Source organism: Globicephala melas, chromosome 1, assembly GCF_963455315.2.
Source record: "Globicephala melas chromosome 1, mGloMel1.2, whole genome shotgun sequence".
NCBI lineage: Eukaryota > Metazoa > Chordata > Mammalia > Artiodactyla > Delphinidae > Globicephala > Globicephala melas.
This window is the reverse complement of record NC_083314.1, coordinates 168,941,104-168,966,894: the sequence shown is the minus strand read 5'-3', so window position 1 is coordinate 168,966,894 and position 25,791 is coordinate 168,941,104. Positions and strand designations below refer to the sequence as shown.

At 39.6% G+C, this 25,791-nt stretch overlaps 1 protein-coding gene across 10 annotated transcripts in view; it reads left to right on the top strand.

The window, feature by feature from the left end:
- RCAN3 (RCAN family member 3) overlaps window positions 1-25,791 on the top strand; it is a 60,548-nt gene that overhangs the window by 20,690 nt on the left and 14,067 nt on the right. For 2 of the 10 annotated variants that reach the window (XR_009566228.2, XR_009566229.2), the window contains exons 3-8: window positions 3,661-3,834; window positions 4,934-5,105; window positions 6,094-6,274; window positions 6,904-8,573; window positions 10,417-10,442; window positions 19,004-19,133. Coding sequence is in view for 3 of the 10 variants with exons in the window: in XM_060309534.2 (XP_060165517.1) it covers window positions 3,661-3,834; window positions 4,934-5,105; window positions 6,094-6,274; window positions 6,904-7,165 (789 nt within the window). In the remaining 7 variants the exon portion in view is untranslated. Of the gene's footprint in view, window positions 1-3,660; window positions 3,835-4,933; window positions 5,106-6,093; window positions 11,874-19,003; window positions 19,134-22,570; window positions 22,590-25,791 lie in introns of those variants that run through there. The other 8 variants (XM_060309534.2, XM_060309529.2, XR_009566227.2 and 5 more) reach the window with 7 other exon arrangements.

Here is a 25,791-nt window from a genome sequence, read left to right as displayed (position 1 = left end):
TCATGTCCCCCTTGCAAATGCAGAGGTGGGTTTTGTACTTGTTCATCAAAGCCAGTGCTCGGTCACTGAAGTCACAGGAAAGATACCACCATGTGGATGACATTGTCCCTGACTGGGGGCCATCGGACCATCTACAGGCAGTTCTCTCTACTCCAATAGAAGCCTGGGGCTGGATGTGAAGTTCAAGCTGAACCTGAACTCCCCTGAAACTTATTTGAAATTTAAGAAACATCTAAACAATTCATGAGACAAGGAAGAACCATAATGGAAATTAGACTAAAGTATTTAGAATCAAATGATAGTGAAAATAATATATATTAAAACTTGTGGGGACAGCTAAAATAATACTTAGAAATGTATATTTTTAAAATGCGTATATTAAAAATGAGAAAAGTTGAAAAACTAATGGAGTAAGCATCCATCTTAAGGTGATAGGAAAAAAACTCAAAGAAAAGAATAAAGAGCAGGAATTAATGAAAAGTGAATAAACATACATGGAGAGAGCCAATAGTGTCAGAAAGGTGATTCCCCAAGGAGAAAGGATTATATATCTCCACTTACATGGGTCTTTAATTTCTTTCAACTATGTCTTATAGTTTTCAGTGCACAGGGGAAAGGATAATCATTTCAACAATGGATGCTGGAACAAAGGGATAGCCGTATGGGATAAAAAATGAACTTTGACCCTTGTCTCACATACAAAAATTAACTTGAAGTGGATCATAGGCCTAAACGTAAGAACTAAGCTATAAAACGTCTACAAGAAAGCATAGGAAAAAATCTTAGTGACCTTGGGTATGGCTGAGATTTCCTAAATATGACACAAAAAGCATAAAGGTTTTTTAAGTTATTTATTGTCTTTATTTTTTATACTTATGTGCGTTTATACTTGATACAGTTTTTTTAACATCTTTATTGGAGTATAATTGCTTTACCATCGTGTGTTAGTTTCTGCTTCATAACAAAGTGAATCAGCTATACATATACATATATCCCCATATCTCTTCCCTCTTGCGTCTCCCTCTCTCCCGTCCTCCCTGTCCCATCCCTCTAGTTGGTCACAAAGCACCGAGCTGATCTCCCTGAAAAAGCACAAAGGTTTTTGTTTTTTGTTTTTTTTTTGTGGTACGCGGGCCTCTCACTTCTGTGGCCTCTCCCATTGCGGAGCACAGGCTCCAGACGCGCAGGCCCAGCGGCCATGGCTCACGGGCCCAGGTGCTCCGCGGCATGTGGGATCTTCCCGGACCGGGGCACGAACCCGTGTCCCCTGCATCGGCAGGCGGACTCTCAACCACTGCACCACCAAGGAAGCCCCAAAGGTTTTTTTTTAAGTCAACACACGGAGTCAACCCTTCATCCAAAAACAAAACAAAACAAAAACTTGCTTTTCAAAAGATACTCTTTCAAAATGAAAAAGGAAAGCAAGGACAATATTTGAAAGACATAGACTTGACAAAGGGCTTCTATATAGAATACATAAAAGAACTCTTACAACTTAATAAGAAGGATAGCCCAAGTTAAAAGTGGGAAAAGATTTGAATAGACACTTGACCCGAGAAATTATAGAGATGGCAAATAAACTTAGGAAAAGATACTCAGTATCAGTTGTCATTAGGGAAGTGTGAATTAAAACTACAGTGAGATAATACTGTATCCCAGTACAATGGCTGAAGTTAAGAAGACTGACTATACCAAACGTTGGTGAGAATGTGGAGCAGCTAGAACTCTTATACACTGTTGGTGTAAATGTAAAATGGTACAATCACTTTGAAAATCAGTTTCTGAAAAGTTGATCATATACTTGTCATACAATTCAGCCATTCTACTCTTAGGTATTTACCCAAAAGAAATAAAATCATATATCGACCCAAAATGTGTACATGAATGTTCATAGCAGCCTAATACCTAATAGTTCAAAACTAGAAACAGCCCAAATGTCCATCAGCGGGTACATGGGTAAACATCCTTACAGTGGAATTCTACTTGACAATAAGAAGGACCACAAAAGAGAACCCAGTAATATGAATCTCAAAATGATTATGCTCAGGGAAAAAACCTGGACCTCCCCACACACAGACCAAAAGTACATTTATACAAAATGCTAAAAAATACAATCTAATCTAGAGTGATAGAAAAAGAGATGGTGGTTACTGGGGTGGGGGGGACACCTCATACACATCTGTTTTATGTTAAGTAAGGACTTAAACATGAAAGGTAAAACCATAAAACTTAGAGAAGACGATCCGGGAGAACATCATTGTGATCTCAGAGCGCAGAAGGATTTCTCAAGACACAACACAAAAGGAAAAAGTGGATACATTTAGTAATGTTCAAATTTTAATATTTATGGTACCTATAATTGACAAAGAATTAGTATCTCTATAGAACTCCCATGACTCAATAAAAAAAAACAACCCAATAGAAAAATGGACAAAAGATATGAACAGATACCTCACAGTAAGAGGAGCCCCAAATGGCCAATAAACATGAAACGAGGTTCAACCTCTTTATTATTCGGAGAAACGTGAATTATAACCAAAATTAGAGCCCATTTCATATTCCCTACTTCACACTGATAAAAATTTAAAGGTCTTTATAAAAGGTTGGCATAGATATGATGCAACCAGAACATACATTCACTCTTAGAGAGTAAACTGATATAAGCTCTTTGGAAAACTATTTGGCAACATCTACTAAAGTTAAAGATGTGCCAGTGCTAAGGCCCAGGGATTGCACTTCAGAGAAACTCGTGCATATAGTACCAAGAATGTTCATAGCAGCACTGTAGTAGCGAAATCTGGAGGCAGTTCAGATTCCAGCAGCACTAGAGGAATTGTGGTATGGCTCTACAATGGAATACTATACAGTCATGAAAAGGATAGCTCACAGTTACACGCAGCAACAAGGAAGAATCTGAGGAACAAAAAGCAAGTTACAGGGCTTCCCTGGTGGCGCAGTGGTTGAGAGTCCGCCTGCCAATGCAGGGGACACGGGTTTGTGCCCCGGTCCGGGAAGATCCCACATGCCGTGGAGCGGCTAGGCCCGTGAGCCATCACTGCTGAGCCTGCGCGTCCGGAGCCTGTGCTCCACAACGGGAGAGGCCACAACAGTGAGAGGCCCACATACCGCAAAAAAAAAAAAAGCAAGTTACAGAGGAATATGTGCAAAATGATGCAATATTTAGGGATCCATATAAATGTTGTAAAACTATAAAGAAAAGCAAGGGAAAGATAAGCACAAAATGCCAGAAAATGGTTCCTTTGAAGCAGGAAAGGAATAGGATGGGGGTAGAAACTCTGACACACTGTGGACTTCAAAATGATAGTAATGTTTTTGTTCTATAATTGGGAATGTTTTTTGATTTTTATACCTTACGTTTATTTTATAATACTTTACATATGATTTTATAATATGAATCTACACTATATTTAATAAGGTTATTTTTAGAATAAGTGCAAACTGCAGAATTTAGCATATGACTAACAGGATACCTGTTCTTGTATACCTACAAGAAAAAAATGCTTTTTTGGGGAAAAAGGCAAATTATAATGAGTTCTATCCCATTAATTATGTTTAATGACTTAAATTTCCTCTTGGTAAAGGTTTGTCGTTTCTCTCCCCGCCCCCATTCTCTCTGCCTGGCTGCCCCTCAATTTGTAGGAGAGATTTGAAGCGCTTTTCACCATCTATGATGACCAAGTTACGTTTCAGCTGTTTAAAAGCTTTAGAAGAGTCCGAATAAATTTCAGCAAACCTGAAGCAGCAGCGCGGGCTCGAATAGAACTCCACGAGACAGACTTCAATGGGAAGAAGCTGAAGCTGTATTTCGCACAGGTACTTCATGGTGCAGAGGGCAGTGTTCTCTAAACTTGTTTTCCTCCATCCAGAAATACTGTCAGTTCTCCACTTTCTCTATTATTATGCCAGAGGTCTTTGATATGAACAATCCCCAAGGAGAAAAATATTTTTTCCTTTATTTTACAGATATATACATTTATTTATTAAGCATATTTGCCGTCCTAACTTTGTTTTGCTTAAACATGAAAAGAGTTTCAACCTCTTTTTTATTCAGTTTAAGGAACTCATTTTTCTGGCAGCTTTTCTCAACTGGGGTTGAGAAGGTTAAGCCCTAACACCTTAAGGCCAGTGAATTAACTTTTCTCCTGTGCATCTGGAATGGCACTCGTGCTGGGACATCCTTGGAAGAAGTGAGAAAGTAATCTCTGGAATCCTTTCCGTGTGCTGTGATTCAGATGAGGCACCCCTTTGAAAATGGCTCCCAGCTCAAGGGGTGAGCAGGGAGGAGGCAGGGCACATACAGAAAGACTGTTTTAGACTTTGGAATTGAAAAGGATCCTGTGGGTTGCCAAGAATCGGCAATGCTTATTATTCTAATCCTACATTGATAGGACTCTGAGAAGCCAATTTCTTCTCGGAAGAATTAGTGAAATAAAGGCATTCGATGATGTGTTAAGGGCACTGTTTTATTTTCAACACAGAATTTTTTCCCTTGGTCTTAGCTTTCAAAAAAAAAAAAAAAATAAGGGGTTTGTCATCTCATACTCCAAATGAAACCCATGTTTGGACTTTTCTTGGTGGAATTGATGGAGATGGTATACCTAATCTCTTCTAAAACTGGGATTCAGTGCTTAGTACCATTCATTGTTCATTCATCTCTCCACCAATTTATTTTTCTATTCAACTAATCTTTATTGAGCACATAATGCTCTGTGCTGTACACTGAGTGTTCAGTGGTGAACCAGACAGGCACAGACCCTGACCCAGCCACTGGGAGATGTACTGTTAAAGAGAAATTTTTAATTTTTAAAAATTTTCTCCCAAGAGATGTTCTCCCAAGAGATGTTACAGTTAATGTAAAGATGAAAGTGAAAAAAATAGTCCAGTCAAATTTTGAACATCTTCCTCCCTGCAGGTACAGATGTCCAGCGAAACACAGGACAAATCGTATTTACTGCCCCCCCAGCCGGTCAAACAGTTCCTCATCTCCCCTCCTGCGTCGCCTCCAGTGGGGTGGAAGCAGGGGGAAGACGCGATGCCTGTTATAAATTATGATTTACTCTGTGCTGTTTCCAAATTGGGACCAGGTAACAAACTTCTGTCTCTCCTGTTTTTTTTCCCAAGAAACTTTGGTATTAAAGACTGTATTCAGCAATTTGTGTTCTAGCCAAGTAGTAACAGCATGATCAGCATGGAGGATAAAACCTGGGTTCAAATTCTAGCATTTGCTAACTTTGTGAACTTGAGCAAGTTACTTAGCTTCAATTTTCTGAGCCTCTGTTTTCTCCTCTAAAATCCAAAATAGGGATCATAATAGCTACCTTTCAACGTGGTTATAAGGATTACATGATATATATGTAATAATTAATCTAACTGCGGTTTTTACCGCTATAAATTCTAGTATATAACAGGTCGTTAGTGAATATTAGTTGCCATCAGAATAGACAGACGTCACGTTGACTAGTGTATCAGGGAACTGGTGGTGATACCATATCATCCCTTCCAGACTCTTCTCCTGTATTTATTTTTCATTTCTTCTTTTCCTTCTCTTTTATTTCTCTCTCTCTCTCATCCCTTTAAAACAATATAAAATCTGTGGCGTTGTTGTTCATACAAGTTGTCCACCTAAAATAACGTTATGTCTTTTATAGGGGATACAAAAGGCATTTTGAGGGGAAGTGACTAGTTGTTGTTTTTAGACATCAGAGCTGTATCTTGGATCTCTGAGGTCCTATAGTAACGAGATTGCCGATGCTGCCCGGAACCTTACAGGTGTCTACCAAGGGAAAACCAGAAACCGTTATGAAATTAAGCAGATGTACTTGTGTTATTCATAGAACAGTAATTAGCACTTACATTTTAACCCCCAAGACCTCAGTACTCCATACTAGCTAATGTCTTAAAATGCCAAAACTCTTTAAGAACCTTAAAGCATCAGTTCTCTAATGCCAAGACAAGATGAAGTTCTCTGAAATAGGATTTAAAGATTGAAAAACCAATAATGAGCAATGAAAATATGAGTAGAGCAAGAAGTTCCAAGGGACGGAACCCTTCCTTTGCTGTTTACCTCCACAGGAGAGAAATACGAACTTCACGCGGGAACCGAGTCGACACCGAGCGTGGTGGTTCATGTCTGTGAAAGTGAAACTGAAGAGGAAGAGGAAACAAAAAATCCCAAACAGAAAATCACCCAGACAAGGCGCCCTGAACCTCTGACTGCAGGACTGAGCAAGCCCCGGGCCTTTGACTGCACGCTGTGAGGCTTTGGTTGTGGGGCGAGGCTGCTGCCACCTGGGCTGGGGTGGTGGGACATGCCTGCCTGTGACCGCTGCTCAGCTGAGGCGAGGACAGGAGGGAACAGAGCGCCTGCCTTGGGGACAGGGGAGTACAGAGTAGCAGCCGGGTTTACCTGTTCAAAATTTTAACTGTTGCTCTGAGCAGCACGTTAAATTAAAGGATTAGCCCCCAACATGTGGCAACTCTTGACCATTTTTAACAATAGCAAATTGGGAGAATGGCTCCCTCCAGCAACGTTGATTTCCCTGCTTCCGTATAGCGTGGGGTACCGCAAAATGAAAACTCTAGTCATTGAGTGCAGTACCATTTTTAAGAACTTAAAAATAGTCTTACAATTTTAATAACGTAGTGCGGGTTTTTTTTGTAATGGTCTATTGGCTTCCAACTAATCTGTTGGTAAATGGTTAATTGCTCTTCAATATACTGGAATTTTTTGCACAGAAAGAAACCTGACATAGAGAATAATTCGTAGAAAATCATTTTTCTCAAGTGTTTTTTCCTTAACTTTGGGGAAGAAATACCCAATTCCCTTTGACTGTCAGAATCAAGGGACCCAAATCTATGTGCACATTGTTCTCATCCCGAAAGTGATACACAGACCCCAGTTCCTGATGTGCCATCCCTCCCGGACACAGAGCTGTTGCTTTGGAACGCAGGACGTATCCCTTGTGAGCTTGATGACTGTGACCTCAGGCGGCCACTGCACTCGACCATTTGTGACCACGTCCTGGCCTGTAGCTCGACTGTCTTCAACCACCAGTTGAGTTTTTGTTACGCATATTTGTGTGTCATTATTCTTGAATTAGAAAAGGTCATGATAAGATTTTCCATTTTTAAATTGTCCATTTAAACATTTTTCAGTTTGATTTGAAAGAAAAGTCACACACATTCTTTTTCTGTGAATTAGGGAAAGATGGGGCAAACGGAGATCGTTTTGTTAATTGGACTTTCTTCTGGGTGAAATTTTTTTACCCTGGCTTCCAGTTGGCATTTTCCCCTAAAATAGAAGTGTTTCCTACTTGTGTTTCAGAGTGTATCGTTGAACCTGCTAAGGTAGAAGCAGACATCTTCTTAACTCTTTGTGGTCTGTTTGGACTTTGAGGTCCCTTTTATAGAGAAGCATCAAAACTAAGAATGCTTTGCTTCAGGTCAAGTGGCTCTGCTGATTCTCTGCTCACTCCGAGGTTTTCTTTGTATGGCAAGTGTCTGGGGTTCCCTGGTGTGTCTGCGCAGGGATGTGTGAGTTTAGACTAATAAACCAATATGGCTGCCACTACAAAGAAAGAAAAATGCAGAAATTCAGACTGTGCTGTCTATACATTTTTGGTAATGTGTTTCTGTGGTCTAGATGTTCTTATTATGGTAGAATTTATTTCTAAGGACATAAACTTTATTGCAAAAAAAAAAAGTTTTCTATATTTTCCTTGCCCTCAAATACTCTGAGATGATCAACTCTTCTATTTGTATATATCCACCACTGGTAAGCCTCAGTGTAAATTCAGTTGAAACTTGTGATTCTGTAAGCAGTTTATTAAACTCATTATTTGGCAGTTTAACTGGCAGCCACTTAATAAATTTACTTTGCAGTTCTAAATTCAGCATTTTGTCACTTTTTAATCTTATCTGGGTGTACTAACTTATTGCAGGACGGACCCTAAGTCAGGAAATGTATGTATTTTCAACATTTGGGAATTTTTGAATTTCCTTTTAGATCATATTTATTTGCTATAATTTTCTAAGTGGTCAAAAGTCATGATGTTTTATTATCTGGCTTGGCTTTCATGCTCTACCTTCCGATTAAAGAATATTCTATCCCTAACTTAAAACTGTCTTTTAAAGTCAAACAATGCAAATTACCTGAATATTTCTTTTTCTCTTTTCTTTCTTTTTTTCCAGTGTTGAATAAATTGAAGAAAAACTTAAACCAAAATTAAATATATATTAAGTAATACATATTTTTATTTAAAATATAATTATTTAATATATATTAAACTTTTCTGAATGGAAAACGTTAATATTTTCATTCTTTCTAGTATAATATTTCCACAAAATGTACTCTAAAAGAAAAACTACTATATGCCCATTAACTTTTTTTTTTTTTTTTAATTTTTGGCCATGCCCCACGGCTTATGGGGCCTTGACCAGGGATGGAACCCGAGCCCTCAGCAGTGAAAGCACCAAGTCCTAACCACTGGATCGCCAGGGAATTCCCTCCCATTGACTTTTAAATATTGTGAAATCAACCAGGATCTCCCCAGGTATTATGAGCTCTTTTTTTGGCTATTTTGTATCCAGTTCATGTATCCATCTTGTGAGAGATAAGTCTCATGCATCTTTTTTTTTTTTTAAGTACCTTCTAATAAGTTTATCTACTTCTTCTTCTTTGAAATTGAGTCATTGCTTAGATTTAACTGATAATATGGTAGCTATGTTTTCTTTAGAAGTGATAACCTCTTCTTGGGAATCAATTTATGTAGACAGTTATGAGGAAAGAAGATGATGTTTTTCGTTAGGAAAAAACATTTGCGAAGGATAAGAAAATTGTACGACAGTAAAAATAGTCGACAGAACCTGTAATGCATGGGCTATTATGGTCTAGGTTCTTTCAATTTACCCACCGGATGAAACCGGAAGTTAATCTATTTAAAAGTGTACCCCCGTGAGCATCTACTAGTTTAAGGTGCTAAGAAGCAGAAGTGGTAAGAGCAGTTAGTTCCCTTGCCTTGGAGAGCTGAAAACCAGGTGAAAGCCAACTAGTCTTTTCACATTCTCCTTTGCCAAAATATTATACACTAAAACCTATCAGTAATTAAGAGCCAAATAAAAGCTCCTGGGAACTTCTAAGTTCAACATAAAGGGTTTTTTTTTTAATTGAAGTTTAGTTGATTTGCAGTGTTTTGTTAATTTCTGCCATACAGCAAAGTGATTCAGTTATACATATATATACATATTCTTTTTTATATTCTTTTCCATTACGGTTTATCACAGGATATTGAATATAGTTCCCTGTGCTGTGCAGTAGGACCTTGTTGTTTATAACGTAGAAGTTTAGATAAACATTGTGGTTTATGGGATGTTCAAATCAAAGAGATGCCAGGAGACAGAGTCAGGTTAGCACTTTCATACTAGAATACGGTTGTTTTTGTTTCCCACTCACAATAATTCTGTCTTTTTAAAATGTTGTGATATAGGGAATTCCCTGGTGGTCCAGTGGTTAGGACTCCGTGCTTCCACTGCAGGGGGTCTGGGTTCAATCCCTGGTCAGGGAACTAAGATCCCGCATGCCACACAGCAGAGCAAAAAAAAAAAAGTTGTGATGTAAAGTGAAAAGCTTTGATTTCTCAGAATCTCAATTACAGAGCTGAAGATGACTTTGGAAATCATAATGTACTCTTCGTGTTACTCAGATTAGAAAACAGGAGCTGTGACTTGCTGTGAAGCCCACAGAAGGCAGCCCTGGTTCTAGAATTGGCAGTCCCAACTCCCAGGCTAGGGCCTTCCTCTAGTTTTTCTCACCTTAGCCTCTTAAAGACACTCAGAGGCAGTGAATCCCAGTCATAAGAAAAGAAACAAACAAACAAAAGGGAAAAAATTCCTTTTCCCCTGATGCGATACAATGAATAAGAAAAATCTTACCTGATGAAATCAGTGACTTAGTAATTTTAATGAATGAATTCAATGTTCCATGTTTTGTCTTTGTTGTCATTGTACCATTGGGTTTGGAATCTACTTAAATATTGTCTTGGTAGCAAGGAATTGTGTTGACATTTTATCAATATGTGGGCTTTCCTAGATTTCATAGTAATGAGATTAAAATATAAATAGGCATACTTGAGATGTGATTCTCATGAAGCATAATGAGATCTAATATGATTTGAAAAGAGCTTGCAGTGGAATGGCACGCTCACTCAGTGCTTGTAAGATGGAGTTCTGTTAAAGATTGAAGGCTGACCTGTGCTTCAGGTTTCTATCTAGACTCTTACAGACCATGGCTTCATTTGTAAAAGGGAAAATCTCACGCCTAATTAAGCATTGGAAAATGTACAAAATTCTTTGGTTATCAGGGTCACTGTCTGCTGGATCTCTCTCTTTTCTCCACAGTTGTGTACTTCATACCCGTCCTACAGGTGAGCTTGGTCAGTCTTTCTCTTCTTGGCACACTTGCATTTATATCTTCCTGTAGGAAGGGAAAAAAATTACTGACAATAAGTGTGACAATATAAAGAAACTAAAGACTTGGAGAAGTAGTTGCCTCCTAGCTGAGGAGGTAAGTCCATGTTGTAGAACCTCGCCTTTTAAAAGGTTAAATAAATTTAAAGAGTAAGATTTGTGAACCTTGTCCAACAATTTGATATACATGTTCTTTAAACTTCCTTTGAAGTGGGGTCAGCCAGAACATCTTCATTGAAATGCAGTTTTTTTTAATTGCATGGTACAGATGAACCAGTTTGCAGGGCAGAAAGAGAGACCCAGATGTAGAGAACAAATGTATGGACACCAAGGCTGGAAAGTGTGGGGGGGATGAATTGGGAGATTGGGATTGAAATGTATACACTGATGTGTATAAAATGGATAACTAATAAGAATCTGCTGTATAAAAAATAAATAAAATACAAAAAAAATCATGAATCGGGGGAAATTGTAAAAATTTGTAGAGTGTTATTTTATTACCAAATATACAAGCAACAAAGCCACTGAAATTTGCAACGACTCCTAGGTTCACTGACCAAAAAAATTATAAAAATGGTCAAGTTCAAAGTAGAAGTTTCCAGCTAGGGTTAAGAACTAACCTTGGACTGAGTCAAAGGTCTCTGTCCATTTAAACAAAAGTTTAAAGGCCTTTTACTGAATCAGCCATGTGGTCCATCTTGTAAACCTGCATTTCCTTTTGAAACAAAACCACGTTCTGCAGGCGCTTAGAACAAAGCGTAGCTTTGACTGAATGTCCATTCTTGCCGTAAGGGAAGATTTATATCTATGCAGCTAATATGTGTTTTTCTGTATTGTTTTCTGCGTAGTCCCCGATCTTCCTAACTCATATTGGGGACTGAGGAGAGATGAAGGTGGCTAATCCTGTTATTGTGCCATACTCTTCCCACTGCTTTCTCAGCCCAAGTCGGGGCGCCCGTGATTTCACTCGTGCTGTATTGCGCATATCCTCCAAGTTTAAGAAACGTTTCTCCACCATTTCGCTGTTCTGTTAACTGAACCCAGGAGTTGAATTTGTTATTTTACCTGAACACACGTGTGATCTTGTGTTACATTTGGGGGCACATTACCTTTCTGGTACTATCGACTGTAGTGAATATTATTGTACTTCAAGAAGCTGGTCAGTAATTCACATGTGTGTATTCCACATTTTAGTGTGTTTGAAGTGGCAATTCGTAGTTTGTAGTGCTTTGTTATTTGTCAGCTTTGGCTCTTCTGTATTTTGAGGACATTTAAACATTCCTCATCCTATCAAGGTGATAAAAGCAGAATGTAATTTGGGGGGGGAGCCTTTGTGATTAATTGTAACAGTTTTGTTTTTAAAGCTAATAAAGTTAGGTTTTTTTTAATCCTTTGAACTGAGTTTTCTTAGTATTTTCAATAAGTATCACATTTAGGTAATAACACAAAAGGCAGAAAAGTGAAATATTATGTTTGATTCTTTAACTAGATCCCAGCTGGACATTAGTGCTGGGTTTGTGCCCAAGTTAAAGGTGGTGCCTCACTGCTGACTCTCGTTTGCGTTCGTCAGCAAGAAAAGCTTTTAACCTGGTTTGTTCCTCAGTTAAAAATGATTTACTCTGGGAATTCCCTGGCAGTCCATTGGTTGGACTCTGCACTCTCACTGCCGAGGGCCTGGGTTCAATCCCTGGTCCACAAGCCATGGGGTGTGGCCCCCCCAAAAAATTTGATTTACTCTTGTTAAAGGCTTATTTTCTGTCTTGGTTAAAAAAAAAAAAGTCTCTAACTCAAAATGTTGAAGCTAAAAATGACTGTAGAGGTTATCTAGTACAGTGATTTTATATATATATATATATATATATATATATATATATATATATACACACACACCAGTTTTTAAGCTGTTGAACTCTGCTCTTTGTTCAGAAAAAGTCTTATGTAAATCCCAGTGTAAAAGTGATTACCAAAAACAAAGGTAAACAGAGCTGCTCCTTTTGAAGGGAGGCAGGGGGTGGGGAGAATGGGGACCCACAGTCCCCTCCAGCCCGTGTGAGAGCTCATGGAACAGTTCAGAGCACTCCACAGGGATCTATTTCAGTAGCCTCCACACCCCCACCCCCATGTTCTCCATTCACACCTTTACAAGCAAACGGCCTAAGAGGCATTGCCAGGTTCACACATCTGGATGGTAGGCCACCTGGGACTAAAATCTCAGTTTCTTGCCCCTGTCCCAGGTTCTTTCTACCACACCCTCCTACTCTGTTAAACTGAAATCCTTAATTTTTCGGGAGAAGACGTATCACGATTCAGAGGTTCTTAAAATTATTAGTGTTTTTCTTTGTGTTTTGTTTTGGTTTGGTTTTTTTATAAATTTATTTATTTTTGGCTGCGTTGGGTCTTTGTTGCTGCACGCAGGCTTTCTCTCTAGTTGTGGCAAGCGGGGGCTACTCTTCCTTGTGGTGTGTGGGCTTCTAATTGCTGTGGCTTCTCTTGTTGTGGAGCACGGGCTGGCTCTAGACGTGTGGGCTTCAGTAGTTGTGGCACATAGGCTCAGTAGTTGTGGCACGTGGGCTCCAGAGCACAGGCTCAGTAGTTGTGGCGCATGGGCTTAGTTGCTCCACGGCATGTGGGATCTTCCCAGACCAGGGCTCGAACCCGTGTCTCCTGCATTGGCAGGCGGATTCCCAACCACTGTGCCACCAAGGAAGTCCCTCTTTGTTTGTTTTAAAAGAACTAAGCCAGAGTTGTTGGGGACGTTGCCATTGTCACACATGCTTTTCAAGCTGTGTTCTGGGGAGCGGCCTCCAGGTGGCGCTGAGCCTCCAGGTGACTGGGGCCTGGCACTCTTCACTCTAATCTGTTGCACATAATGGCCTTAAAATAAGATCTCACTAGAGCTAAGGATTCCTTAGCTGAAACAGCAAGTTGGAAAACCACTACAAATAACCTAAAGGTAAAACACTCTTTTAATGCAGGATAGAAAATACAAGAATAAAGGTTTAAGTAATTTACCTCATAAAATTAGACTGACTGAGATAAAAGATTTAAAAAAAGAAAAAATAAATAAATAAAAAAAGAGAAAAAATAGAGTGACTTAAAAGTTAGATTCAACAATGTGTGTATCGGAGTCCTATTATCACCAAGAAATATGTTGGAACAGATATGGGGAGTGAGCAGTAACCCACTATGCTTTCATTGAACGCATGAAAATATGGTTCCAATCTAGAAAGAAAAAAGGTTTAAATTCTTAAGCTCATAGGAAAGATCTCAAATCTTGCCAAACTTCCCCTGGTCTTCTGAGACATAGAAGGCATAAATATAAGTAATTCATGGATTAGGTATTTAAATAGGGTGTATCAAAATTTGTTATATATTTGGAAAAAGTTTGTGGTCTGAAATATTTGGAAAAGTTAAGCAGCTATATTGCAGTGCTTCTAGGAACTTCGTTTTTTCATCAAGCATGTTCTTTCTTTCTTTCTTTTTGGCTGTGTTGGGTCTTCGTTGCTGCGCGCAGGCTTTCTCTAGTTGCAGCGAGCAGGGGCTGCTCTTCATTGCGGAGCACGGACTTTACGCGCAGGGGCTTCAGTAGTTGTGTCACATGGACTCAGTAGTTGTGGCTCGCGAGCTCTAGAGCGCAGGCTCAGTAGTTGTAGCGCACAGGCTTAGTTGCTCCGCGGCATGCGGGATCTTCCCGGACCAGGGCATGAACCCGTGTCCCCTGCATCAGCAGGTGGACTCTCAACCACTGCGCCACCAGGGAAGCCCTAAGTAATGTGTTTAAATGGGGTAGCAATATTTTAGGAATGTCAGATTTTCTCCAAATTGTCTATAAATTTAGTGAAATCTCTGTCAAAATTCCAGCTCTAGTTTTATAATAAACTCATTAATCTTATTCTAAAATGTTTATGGAAGAATAACAAAATAAATAATTAAGACAACCTTAAAAAGAAATAAGATGGAGATATGCCTTACCAAATATTAACCAAAAGTCAAATGAGATTGGTGCAGGAACTGGCAAATAAACTAAAAAAAAAATAATGGACACCAGCCCATGTACATATAAGAATTTAATATACAATAAAGTGGCATCATAAATTTATTTTATTTATTTATTTTTGGCTGCGTTGTGTCTTCGTTGCTGTGTACGGGCTTTCTGTAGTTGCAGCTGGCGGGTCCACTCTTTGTTGCCGTGGGTGGGCTTCTCATCGCGGTAGCTTCTCTTGTTGTGGAGCATGGACTGTAGGCGCGCAGGCTTCAGCAGTTGTGGCTCATGGGCTCTAGAGCACACGCTCAAGTAGTTGTGGCGCCTGGGCTTTGTTGTTCCGCGGCATGTGGGATCTTCCCGGACCATGGCTCAGACCCATGTCCCCTGCATTGGCGGGCGGATTCTCATCCACTGCGCCACGAGGGAAGCCCCTAAAGTGCCATCATAAAATAAAAATGGAGAAAGGCTGGATTGTCTAGTAAATGGTGTTGGGGAAACTGGCTTAGCATATGTAGGTAAATAAAAATTGGTTCCCCATCAAACACCACGCACAAAGATGGATTCCAGATGAACTTAAGACCTAAATATAGAATGTAAAACTGTAAGTGTAGCAGAACAAATTGTAAGGGAATGCCATTGTGACCCAGACACAGGAAAAGACTTCATACAGCTTTAAAAGCATTGCTGTAATGTAAGTATAATTTGACTACATTGACATGAATGTTTTAGGTTCAGTGAAGACTGCCATGGGCAATGTTGACAGACAATAGGGAGAAGATATTTGCAATCCTAACATGGGATTAATAAAAATTTGGAAATCAAAAGGAAAAGCAGCCCAATAGGAAAACTGGCTAAAGGATACAAACAGCAGTTGACAACAAAGGAAAAAGTGAGCCTATGAAGAGATACTCCAACCCAGTAATAAGTGTAAATTAAAACAAGATCCCACTTTACACCTATTGGATTCTCAAAAATGTAAAAAGCAGATAACACCAAGTCTAGCCAGAGGGTGGGGATATAGGAAACCTGATATAATACTGGTGGGAATGGAGACTGTTATTCTGAAGAACTAGCTGGTAGTACTTTGTCATATCAATAAGAATAAAGTCTCTGGGGACTTCCCTGCCGGTCCAGTGGTTAGGACTCTGCGCTCCCACTTCAGGGGCCTGGGTTCAATCCCTGACTGGGGAATTAAGATCCCGCAAGCCGTGTGGTATGGCCAAAAAAAAAAAAAAAGAACAAAGTCTCTGACTCAGCAGTTCTCCTGGAGATATATATCCCAAGAGTATCCCAAAGATGTTCTCATGCAGGTCCGTAAGGAGACGTCTTGAGAATGTTCATTGTGCCGTTATTTATGGAGGCAAGCTGGTATCCCCAACTGGGAAATTGACACTGTGGAGAACTACACATCAAGAGAGTAACCATGCACACAACAGCATGGATGGGTCTTAAAAACAGAGCTGAATGACAAAAGTGAGAGTGAGATGTATTTAACAGTTGCATTACATAAATTAAAATACAAAGACAGTAATCGCTATGCAAGAATATATACAAATAAAAAGACATTAAACACATATATATGTGTTTAAGAGGCATCCTGCATGGATCAATGATGATAATGTGCTGGGAACTGAGAAGTCTGATTTACTATTAGACTTTACATAACCTTTTTTTTTTTTTCCAGTCAGTGTTTTTAAATGCCACTTTTTATTGACAGCCATCTGGAGTGGGGATGAGGTGTGTTTTATGACACTTGGCCAAGGTGATGGTTGGCCCATATTATTTAATATTTAAAAAAAAATTTTATTGGAGTATAATTGATTTACAATGTTGTGTTACTTTCAGGTGCACAGCAAAGTGACTCTGTTACACATATACATATATCCACTCTTTTTTAAGATTCTTTTCCCATATAGGCCATTACAGAGTATTGAGTAGAGTTCCCTGTGCTATACAGTAGGTCCTTATTAGTTATCTGTTTTATATATAGTAGTGTATATATGTCAATACCAATCTTCCAACTTATCCCTCCTCCTACCCTTACCCTCTGGTAACGGTAAGTTTATTTTCTACATCTGTAACTGTTTCTGTTTTGTAGATAAGTTCATTTGTACCCTTTTTTTTAGATTCCACATAAAAGCAATATCACATGATATTTGTCTTTCTCTGTCTGACTTCACTCAGTATGACAATCTCTGGGTCCATCCATGTTGCTTCAAATGGCATTATTTCATACATAACCTTTACATAGACTTTAAGAAACTACTAATACATACCTCAGTCTCTTTCCTCCTCTGATTCTACATTGTTTAAAATTTTTATGTTATTTTTCTTTATTATTGCCCTAGAAGAAAATATTTTGCTGTGATTTGTTTAGGTGAAATGCAGATTTTATTGGAGGTATTTGCCTTTTAGGATAAATATTTCAGAAAAATGTCAGGAATGCCTATTCTGATGCTAGATGTGTGTATATTAATGCTTTCTCCAAGTAAGTTACATAGATTCTTTATTAACTGTACTCCCATATGGATGGAAAAAAATATACCCACCATTCATGGTTCTCTGAGCTACAGATAAGCATTGCATGTGGTTTGACTCTAGATTCACCATTTCCTTTTGCTTCAAAGAAGTAATCAAGTTATTTCTTGGCCTGGTGCTGCCTTTCTTCCATGTGTTTTGAATAATTGAGATCTTTAATGGAAAATTATACAGTTTTCTGTCCTGAGAGATCTGAGTAGGCCCCCTGGCCCCAGAGCAGGTAATTAGACCACAAATGATTTCTCAGAGGTTGCCTGGGTAAGTCCTGTGAATAAAAGGTCTTTAATGGGCCAGATTTACACGTCTTCTATTACTTATTTCCTTGATAACTTGAGTCATTTCCTAGACTATTTATTAGAAATTTCTAACAACTGTTGGAAAGTCTAGATTGGAGATGTCTCCTTTCCAAATGAGAAGCAGCCCTTGGGCATTGATTGACCAGTGCCACCTGCTAATTCTAATGAATTAGTGGGTTCCTTTGTGAAAGAGACAGAGCTGCCCTCCAACTCGGTTCCAGTCTTCAATTTCCCTTCACCATCCATTCAGGAATGGAGCACCTTAAAATGTGTTTTCCTGGAGAGGGGCTTACGAATTGTTCATACTGGAATAAAATTAAACTGCAGGCTTAATAAAAACCCATTGAGGAGCACATTAGTTATCTACTACTGCATAATAAATTACTGCAGAATTTAGCATCTTAAAACAACAGAGCATTTATTTATTATCTCACAGTCTCTGAGAGTCAGGAGTCTGGGGCTGTCTGAAGGTGAAGGCCTAGGGTCTCTCAGAAGTTTCCATTGAGTAGTCAGCTTGGGCTGCAGTCACCTGACGGGACTGGAAGACCCGCCTCCGGGCTCACTACAGGGCTGTTGGCGGGAGGCTTTGGTTCCTCACCACAGGGCCTCCCCGTCGGTGCACACAGGGCATAGAAGCTGGCTTTCCCCAGAGTGAGGGATCAGAGAGAGAACCCAATATGGAGTCTTTTTTTTATATAAAGTATTTGTATTTTATAAATTTATTTATTTTATGGATTTAGTTTTTGGCTGTGTTGGGTCTTCATTGCTGCTCATGGGCTTTCTCTAGTTGCGGCGAGCGGGGGCTACTCTTCCTTGTGGTGCGCAGGCTTCTCATTGCGGTGGCTTCTCTTGCTGTGGAGCACGGGCTCTAGGGTGTGCATGCTTGGTAGCTGTGGCGCAGGGCTTAGTTGCTCCGAGGCATCTGGTATCTTCCGGGGACCAGAGCTCAAACCTGTGTCCCCTGCATTAGCAGGCAGATTCTTAACTACTGCACCACCAGGGAAGCCCCTGGAGTCTTTTTATAACCTAAACTCAGACGTGCTATCCCATCACTTCTGCCGTATGCTGTTGGTCACACAGACCAACCCTGGTACCAAATGGGAGGAGAGGAAGGGTGCTCAAACAATCCTGAGAGGGAAATGTAGAGCTCTAAACACCTAGATTAAGAGAAGGGTAAAGAATTAATTCTTTCCCTTCATCTCTCAGTTCTCCTTATTCTAACTCTCTTTAGTGGTCACTTCATCCCCTCTTACGGCAAAAAGGACTTTCCTCTCAGAGTAGAGAACAAGGCAGCAAACAGGTAGACGGAGAACTTTCTAGAGTCCCAACCTAGGGGAGGATTCTGATTGGCTTGGTTGGATGACATGCCCATCCCTGTGGCCAGGTGGGCAAGTCCTTTACCCCAGAAAGGGAAACAGAAGAAGGGCAGACAAAAACACCATGTATGTACTTCAGCATACTGATGAGTGTTATAAAGCCTAAAAGGTGACAGCATTTTACCGATTGGTGAATTTGTCAGATTTTAGCAATCTAACAGATAAGCAGTGTTTGTTTTTTAATCTGGTATTTATTTTTTACCATCCAACTGATTCCAGGCAAGATATGAAGAGTAAATTTTAAGGGAGTCTTATAAACGTACCCAAAATAACTTGTGATACAGAGGTTTCTGACACAGATCTTCCATGATAATTTACCACAGAACTTCCTTAGGATCTTGACGTCAAGTGACAAACAACACCAGTACCACAGTCTTCCATGTTACACTGAGAGACATGTACTCAGAATCCATGAAGAACGTTATTTTATCACTACTCTAAATTTTTGATAGGGTAAGTCACTTTATATTATTTCACTTATTAAATACTTAAAGATCCAGAGAAGGAAACATCACAGCTTGCTTTTCGTTTGTTTGTTTTTTATTTATTTATTTTTGGCTGAGTTGGGTCTTCGTTGCTGCATGCGGGCTTTCTCTAGTTGCGGCGAGCGGGGGCTACTCTTTGCTGCGGTGCATGGGCTTCTCATTGTGGTGGCTTCTGTTGTTGCAGAGCACGAGCTCTAGGCACGCGGGCTTCAGTAGTTGTGGCTCACGGGTTCTAGAGCACAGGTTTAGTAGTTGTGGCGCCCAGGCTTATTTGCTCCAAGGCATGTGGGATATTCCCGGACCAGGGCTCGAACCTGTGTCCCCTGCATTGGCAGGTGGATTCTTAACCACTGTGCCACCAGGGAAGCCCTCACAGCTTGTTTTTATTTAGATTTTCTGACTGTATAAAATTTTACTCTCACACTGTATCCTTCCATTCTTTTTTCTCAGTGTAAATTTTTATTTACAAGTTTTCAAAACTATTACCAAAAAAAAAAGAAAGAAAGAAAACTATTACCAGCATCTAATTCCAGAATGTTTTCATCACTTCTAAAAGAAACCCTGCACCCATAAGTAGTCACTACCCATTCTCTCCTGCCCCCAGCCCTTGGAAACCACTAATTTATTTTCTGTCTTATAGATTTGCCTATTCTGGACATTTCTTATAAATGGAGTCATACAATATGTGGCCTTTTGTGTCTGGCTTGTTTCACTTAGCATGTTTTCAAGGTTCATCCGTGTCATAGAATGAATTCTTCATTCCTGTTTGTGGCTGAAAATATTCCACTGAATGGATATAGCACATTGTGTTGCATCATTCACCAGTTGGTGGATTTGGGATATTCCCACTTTTTAGTTATCTATAATGCTCTCATGTACATCCTATACAAGTTTTTGTGGGGACATATGTTTTTGATTCTCTTGGATAGATATACCTGGGAGTGGAATTGCTGGGTCATGTGGTAACTCTGTGTCTAACTTTTCGAGCAAATGCCAGACTTTTCCAAAGGTGCACCATTCTACATTCAACCCAGCAGTGTATGAGTGTTCCAGTTCTCACCAACACTCTTTATTAGCTGTCTTTTTTTTTTTTTTTTTTTTTTTGGCCAAGCTGTGCAGCATGTGGTATCTTAGTTCCCCACCCAGGGATCGAACCCACGCCCCCTGTACTGGAAGCTCAGAGTCCTAACCACTGGACCACCAGGGAAGTCCCTTTAGCTGTCTTTTTGATTTTAGCAATCTTAGTGGGTGTAAAGTGGTGTCTTATTGTGGTTTTGATTTGTATTTCCCTGATGACTGGTGATGTTGAGCACCTTTTCATGTACCTATCATAAGCTATTCGTATATCTTCTTTAGAGAAATGTCTATTCAGCTGTATAATGGATTGAGTAGTGTCCCCCCAAAATTCATGTCCACCTGGAACCTTATGTGGAAATAGGGTCTTTGCAGATGTAATTAAGTCAATGTTAGGTCATACTGGATTAGGGTGGGCTCTGAGTCCAGTTTGACTGGTGTTCTTATAAGAGGAGTGAAATTGGTCATGGACATACACAAAGAGAATGACATGTGGAGACAGGCAAAGAGACTGGAATGATGTTCCAGAAGCCAAGCAATGCCAAAGATTGCCAGCAACCACCAGAAGCTAGGAGAGAGACATGGATCAGGTTCTCCCTCAGAGCCCCAGTAGGAGCCAGCCCTGTCAACACCTTGATTTCAGACTTCCAAAGCTGCTAAAAGTGGGAAAGAATGCATTTCTGTTGTCTTAAGCTATGCCGTTTGTGGAAATTTGTTACAGCCACTGTAGGAAACTAATACAAGCTTCTTGGCCTGTTTTTAAATGGGGTTATTTGTGTTTTTATTCACAACTTCAATGTATAACCAGAACATACTACATAGGACTTAATTCTTTCCTTACAGTTAAAGTTTTTAACAACAGTCTGATTTATATCACTAGCTTTAAAAGCAAATTTTTGTATTTTGGTTTTAAAAGGACTATATTTGTGCTTATCTCTTTATGTTTATTTTTTTCCCACTTGTCCTCCTGATACTGACCAAGGTTCTTGGCCTTCCCCAATCAATAGAAATTGACTAGAGGCCAGACAAGAAATTCAGACAAGGCTTTACTGGGGCTCCTGAAGCTGCAGGAAGGAGTGAAAACAAGTAGCAGGTTCCCTTGCTCGCTCCCTGAGTGGGGGCAAGCTGGTTCCTTACGGGGTGTGACCCGGGCTCTGGCCGGAGGGGTAGCTTAGGTGGTTTGCCCACCCATTTGGTGGTGTTGTGTGCAGGGGGCATGCGCAGTACCCTGCTTTTGCTCCCAACACCTGTTTCAGTTCCTAGCTCTTCAGAAGTGGCAGTTGGGTTTTTTGGTCTTTCTGTATCTTTTTGTCCGTAATCTTCCCCAACTGCGCATGCATGCAGTTATTTTTGGTCCCTTATAGTTTCTTTGTATTTTGTTGCTTGAGGAGAGGTGCATTCAGGTGCAAGCACTGCAGCAAAGGGTCCCAGCTCCCAGCCTGCCTCACTCGTATCCTAGGAATGACTTTAAACACGTGTTATTATATTTGTTAGGAAAAGTCACACAATTTGTAACGAAATGTAAGAGAGAAGAGAGAGAGGATGAATGTGGCTGAGCTCTTCTGAGTAAATGCCTTACTCTGTTCTTGGCTCCCATTCATTCTTCATTCATTTATTAATTTATACAACAAGAATCTATCATATGTCTTCTCAATAGATGACTGAGGCATCTGTTTTGCCCTTGAGCATGCATTCTAGTGGGGGAAACACTAGAATGCAGACATATAAACAGATATTCACCGTCATTCACAGAGTTAGTTACTGCTATAGAGTGAATGTTCATGTCCCTTCAAACTTCATATGTTTAACCACCAAATGTAAAATAGGTAGCTAGTGGGAAGCAGCTGCATAGCACAGGGAGATCAGCTCGGTGCTTTGTGTCCACCTAGAGGTGTGGGAGGGAGACGCAAGAGGGAGGAGATATGGGGATATATGTATACATATAGCTAATTCACTTTGTTATACAGCAGCAAGTAACACAACATTGTAACGTAATTATATTCCAATAAAGATGTTTTTAAAAAACATTCATATGTTTAAATCCTACCCCCCAACACAATGGTATTAAGAGGTGAGTGGGGCCTTTGGGAGGGAATTAGGTCGGGAGGGTGGAGCCCTCATGAATGGGATCAGTGCCCTTATAAAAGAGACCCTAGAGAGCACCTTAATCTCTTCCACCATGTGAAGTTACAGCAGAAAGATGGCTGTCTATGAACTGGAAAGCTCGTTTTCACCAGACACCAAAGATTTACGGAATCTGAGTCTTGCTTCAGGGAAAGCAGGATATTTAACCATTATGTATTTTCTGATTATATTTTGATCATAAAAAAGAATGTAGAGATAGCTTCATCCACCAGAGGCAGACAGCAGAAGCAAGAAGAACTACAATCCTGCAGGCTGTGGAACAAAACCTACATTCACAGAAAGACAGACAAGATGAAAAGGCAGAGGGCTTTGTACCAGATGAAGGAACAAGATAAACCCCCAGAAAAACAACTAAATGAAGTGGAATTAGGCAACCTTCCAGAAAAAGAATTCAGAATAATGATATTGAAGATGATCCAGGACCTCGGAAAAAGAATGGAGGCAAAGATCGAGAAGATGCAAGAAATGTTTAACAAAGATCTAGAAGAATTAAAGAACAAACAAACAGATGAACAATACAATAACTGAAATGAAGACTACACTAGAAGGAATCAATAGCAGAATAACTGAGGCAGAAGAACAGATAAGTGACCTGGAAGACAGAATGGTAGAATTCACTGCTGTGGAACAGGATAAAGAAAAAAGAATGAAAAGAAATGAAGACAGCCTAAGAGACCTCTGGGAACAACATTAAACGCAACAACATTCACATTTTAGGGGTTCCAGAAGGAGAAGAGAGAGAGAAAGGACCCGAGAAAATATTTGAAGAGATTATAGTCGAAAACTTCCCTAACATGGGAAAGGAAATAGCCACCCAAGTCCAGGAGGCACAGCGAGTCCCATACAGGATAAACCCAAGGAGAAACACACAGAGACACATAGTAATCAAATTGGCAAAAATTAAAGACAAAGAAAAATTATTGAAAGCAGCAAGGGAAAAATGACAAATAACATACAAGGGAACTCCCATAAGGTTAACAGCTGATTTCTCAGCAGAAACTCTACAAGCCAGAAGGGAGTGGCATGATATACTTAAAGTGATGAAAGGGGAAAACCTACAACCAAGATTACTCTACCCGGCAAGGATCTCATTCACATTCGATAGAGAAATCAAAAGCTTTACAGACAAGTAAAAGCTAAGAGAATTCAGCACCACCAAACCAGCTCTATAACAAATGCTAAAGGAACTTCTCTAAGTGGGAAACACAAGAGAAGAAAAGGACCTACAAAAACAAACCCAAAACAATTAAGAAAATGGTCATAGGAACATACATATCGATAATTACCTTAAACGTGAATGGATTAAATGCTCCAACCAAAAGACACAGGCTTGCTGAATGGATACAAAAACGAGACCCGTATATATGCTGTCTACAAGAGACCCACTTCAGACCTAGGGACACATACAGACTGAAAGTGAGGGGATGGAAAAAGATATTCCATGCAAATGGAAATCAAAAGAAAGCTGGAGTACCTATACTCATATCAGATAAAATAGACTTTAAAATAAAGAATGTTACAAGAGACAAGGAAGGACACTACATAATGATCAAGGGATCAATCCAAGAAGAAGATATAACAATTATAACTATATATGCACCCAACATAGGAGCACCTCAATACATAAGGCAACTGCTAACAGCTATAAAAGAGGAAATTGACAGTAACACAATAATAGTGGGGGACTTTAACACCTCACTTACACCAATGGACAGATCATCCAAAATGAAAATAAATAAGGAAACAGAAGCTTTAAATGACACAATAGACCAGATAGATTTAATTGATATTTATAGGATACTCCATCCAAAAACAGCAGATTACACTTTCTTCTCAAGTGCGCATGGAACATTCTCCAGGATAGATCACATCTTGGGTCACAAATCAAGCCTCAGTAAATTTAAGAAAATTGAAATCATATCAAGCATCTTTTCTGACCACAACACTATGAGATTAGAAATGAATTACAGGGGAAAAAATGTAAAAAAAACAAACACATGGAGGCTAAACAATACGTTACTAAATAACCAAGAGATCACTGAAGAAATCAAAGAGGAAATCAAAAAATACCTAGAGACAAATGACAATGAAAACACGATGATCCAAAACCTATGGGATGCAGCAAAAGCAGTTCTAAGAGGGAGGTTTATAGCTATACAAGCCTACCTCAAGAAACAAGAAAAATCTCAAGTAAACAATCTAACCTTACACCTAAAGGAACTAGAGAAAGAAGAACAAACAAAACCCAAAATTAGCAGAAGGAAAGAAATCATAAAGGTCAGAGCAGAAATAAATGAAACAGAAACAAAGAAAACAATAGCAAAGATCAATAAAACTAAAAGCTGGTTCTTTGAGAAGATACACAAAAGTGATAAACCATTAGCCAGACTCATCAAGAAAAAGAAGGAGAGGACTCAAATCAATAAAATTAGAAATGACAAAGGAGAAGTTACAACAGACACCACAGAAATACAAAGCATCCTAAGAGACTACTACAGGCAACTCTGTGCCAATAAAATGGACAACCTGGAATAAATGGACAAATTCTTAGAAATGTAAAACCTGCCAAGACTGAATAAGGGAGAAATAGAAAATATGAACAGATGAATCACAAGCACTGAAATTGAAACTGTGATTAAAAATCTTCCAACAAACAAAAGCCCAGGACCAGATGGCTTCACAGGTGAATTCTATCAAACATTTAGAGAAGAGCTAACACCCATCCTTCTCAAACTCTTCCAAAATATTGCAGAGGAAGGAACACTCCCAAACTCACTCTATGAGGCCACCATCACCCTGATACCAAAACCAGACAAAGATACTACAAAAAAAGAAAATTACGAGGGCTTCCCTGGTGGCGCAGTGGTTGAGAGTCCGCCTGTCGATGCAGGGAACATGGGTTCGTGCCCCGGTCCGGGAGGATCCCACATGCCGCAGAGCGGCTGGGCCCGTGAGCCATGGCTGCTGGGCCTGCGCGTCCGGAGCCTGTGCTCCACAACGGGAGAGGCCACAACAGGGAGAGGCCCGCATACCACAAAAAAAAAAAAAAAAGAAAAATTACAGACCAATATCACTGATGAATATAGATGCAAAAATCCTCAACGAAATACTAGCAAACAGAATCCAACAACACATTAAAAGGATCATACACTATGATCAAGTGGGATTTATCCCAGGGATGCAAGGATTCTTCAATATACACAAATCAATCAATGTGATACACCACATTAACAAATTGAAGAATAAAAACCATATGATCATCTCAATAGATGCAGAAAAAGCTTTTGACAAAATTCAACATCCATTTATGATAAAAACTCTCCAGAAAGTGGGCATAGAGGGAACCTACTTCAACATAATAAAGGCCATGTATGACAAACCCACAGCAGACATCATTCTCAATGGTG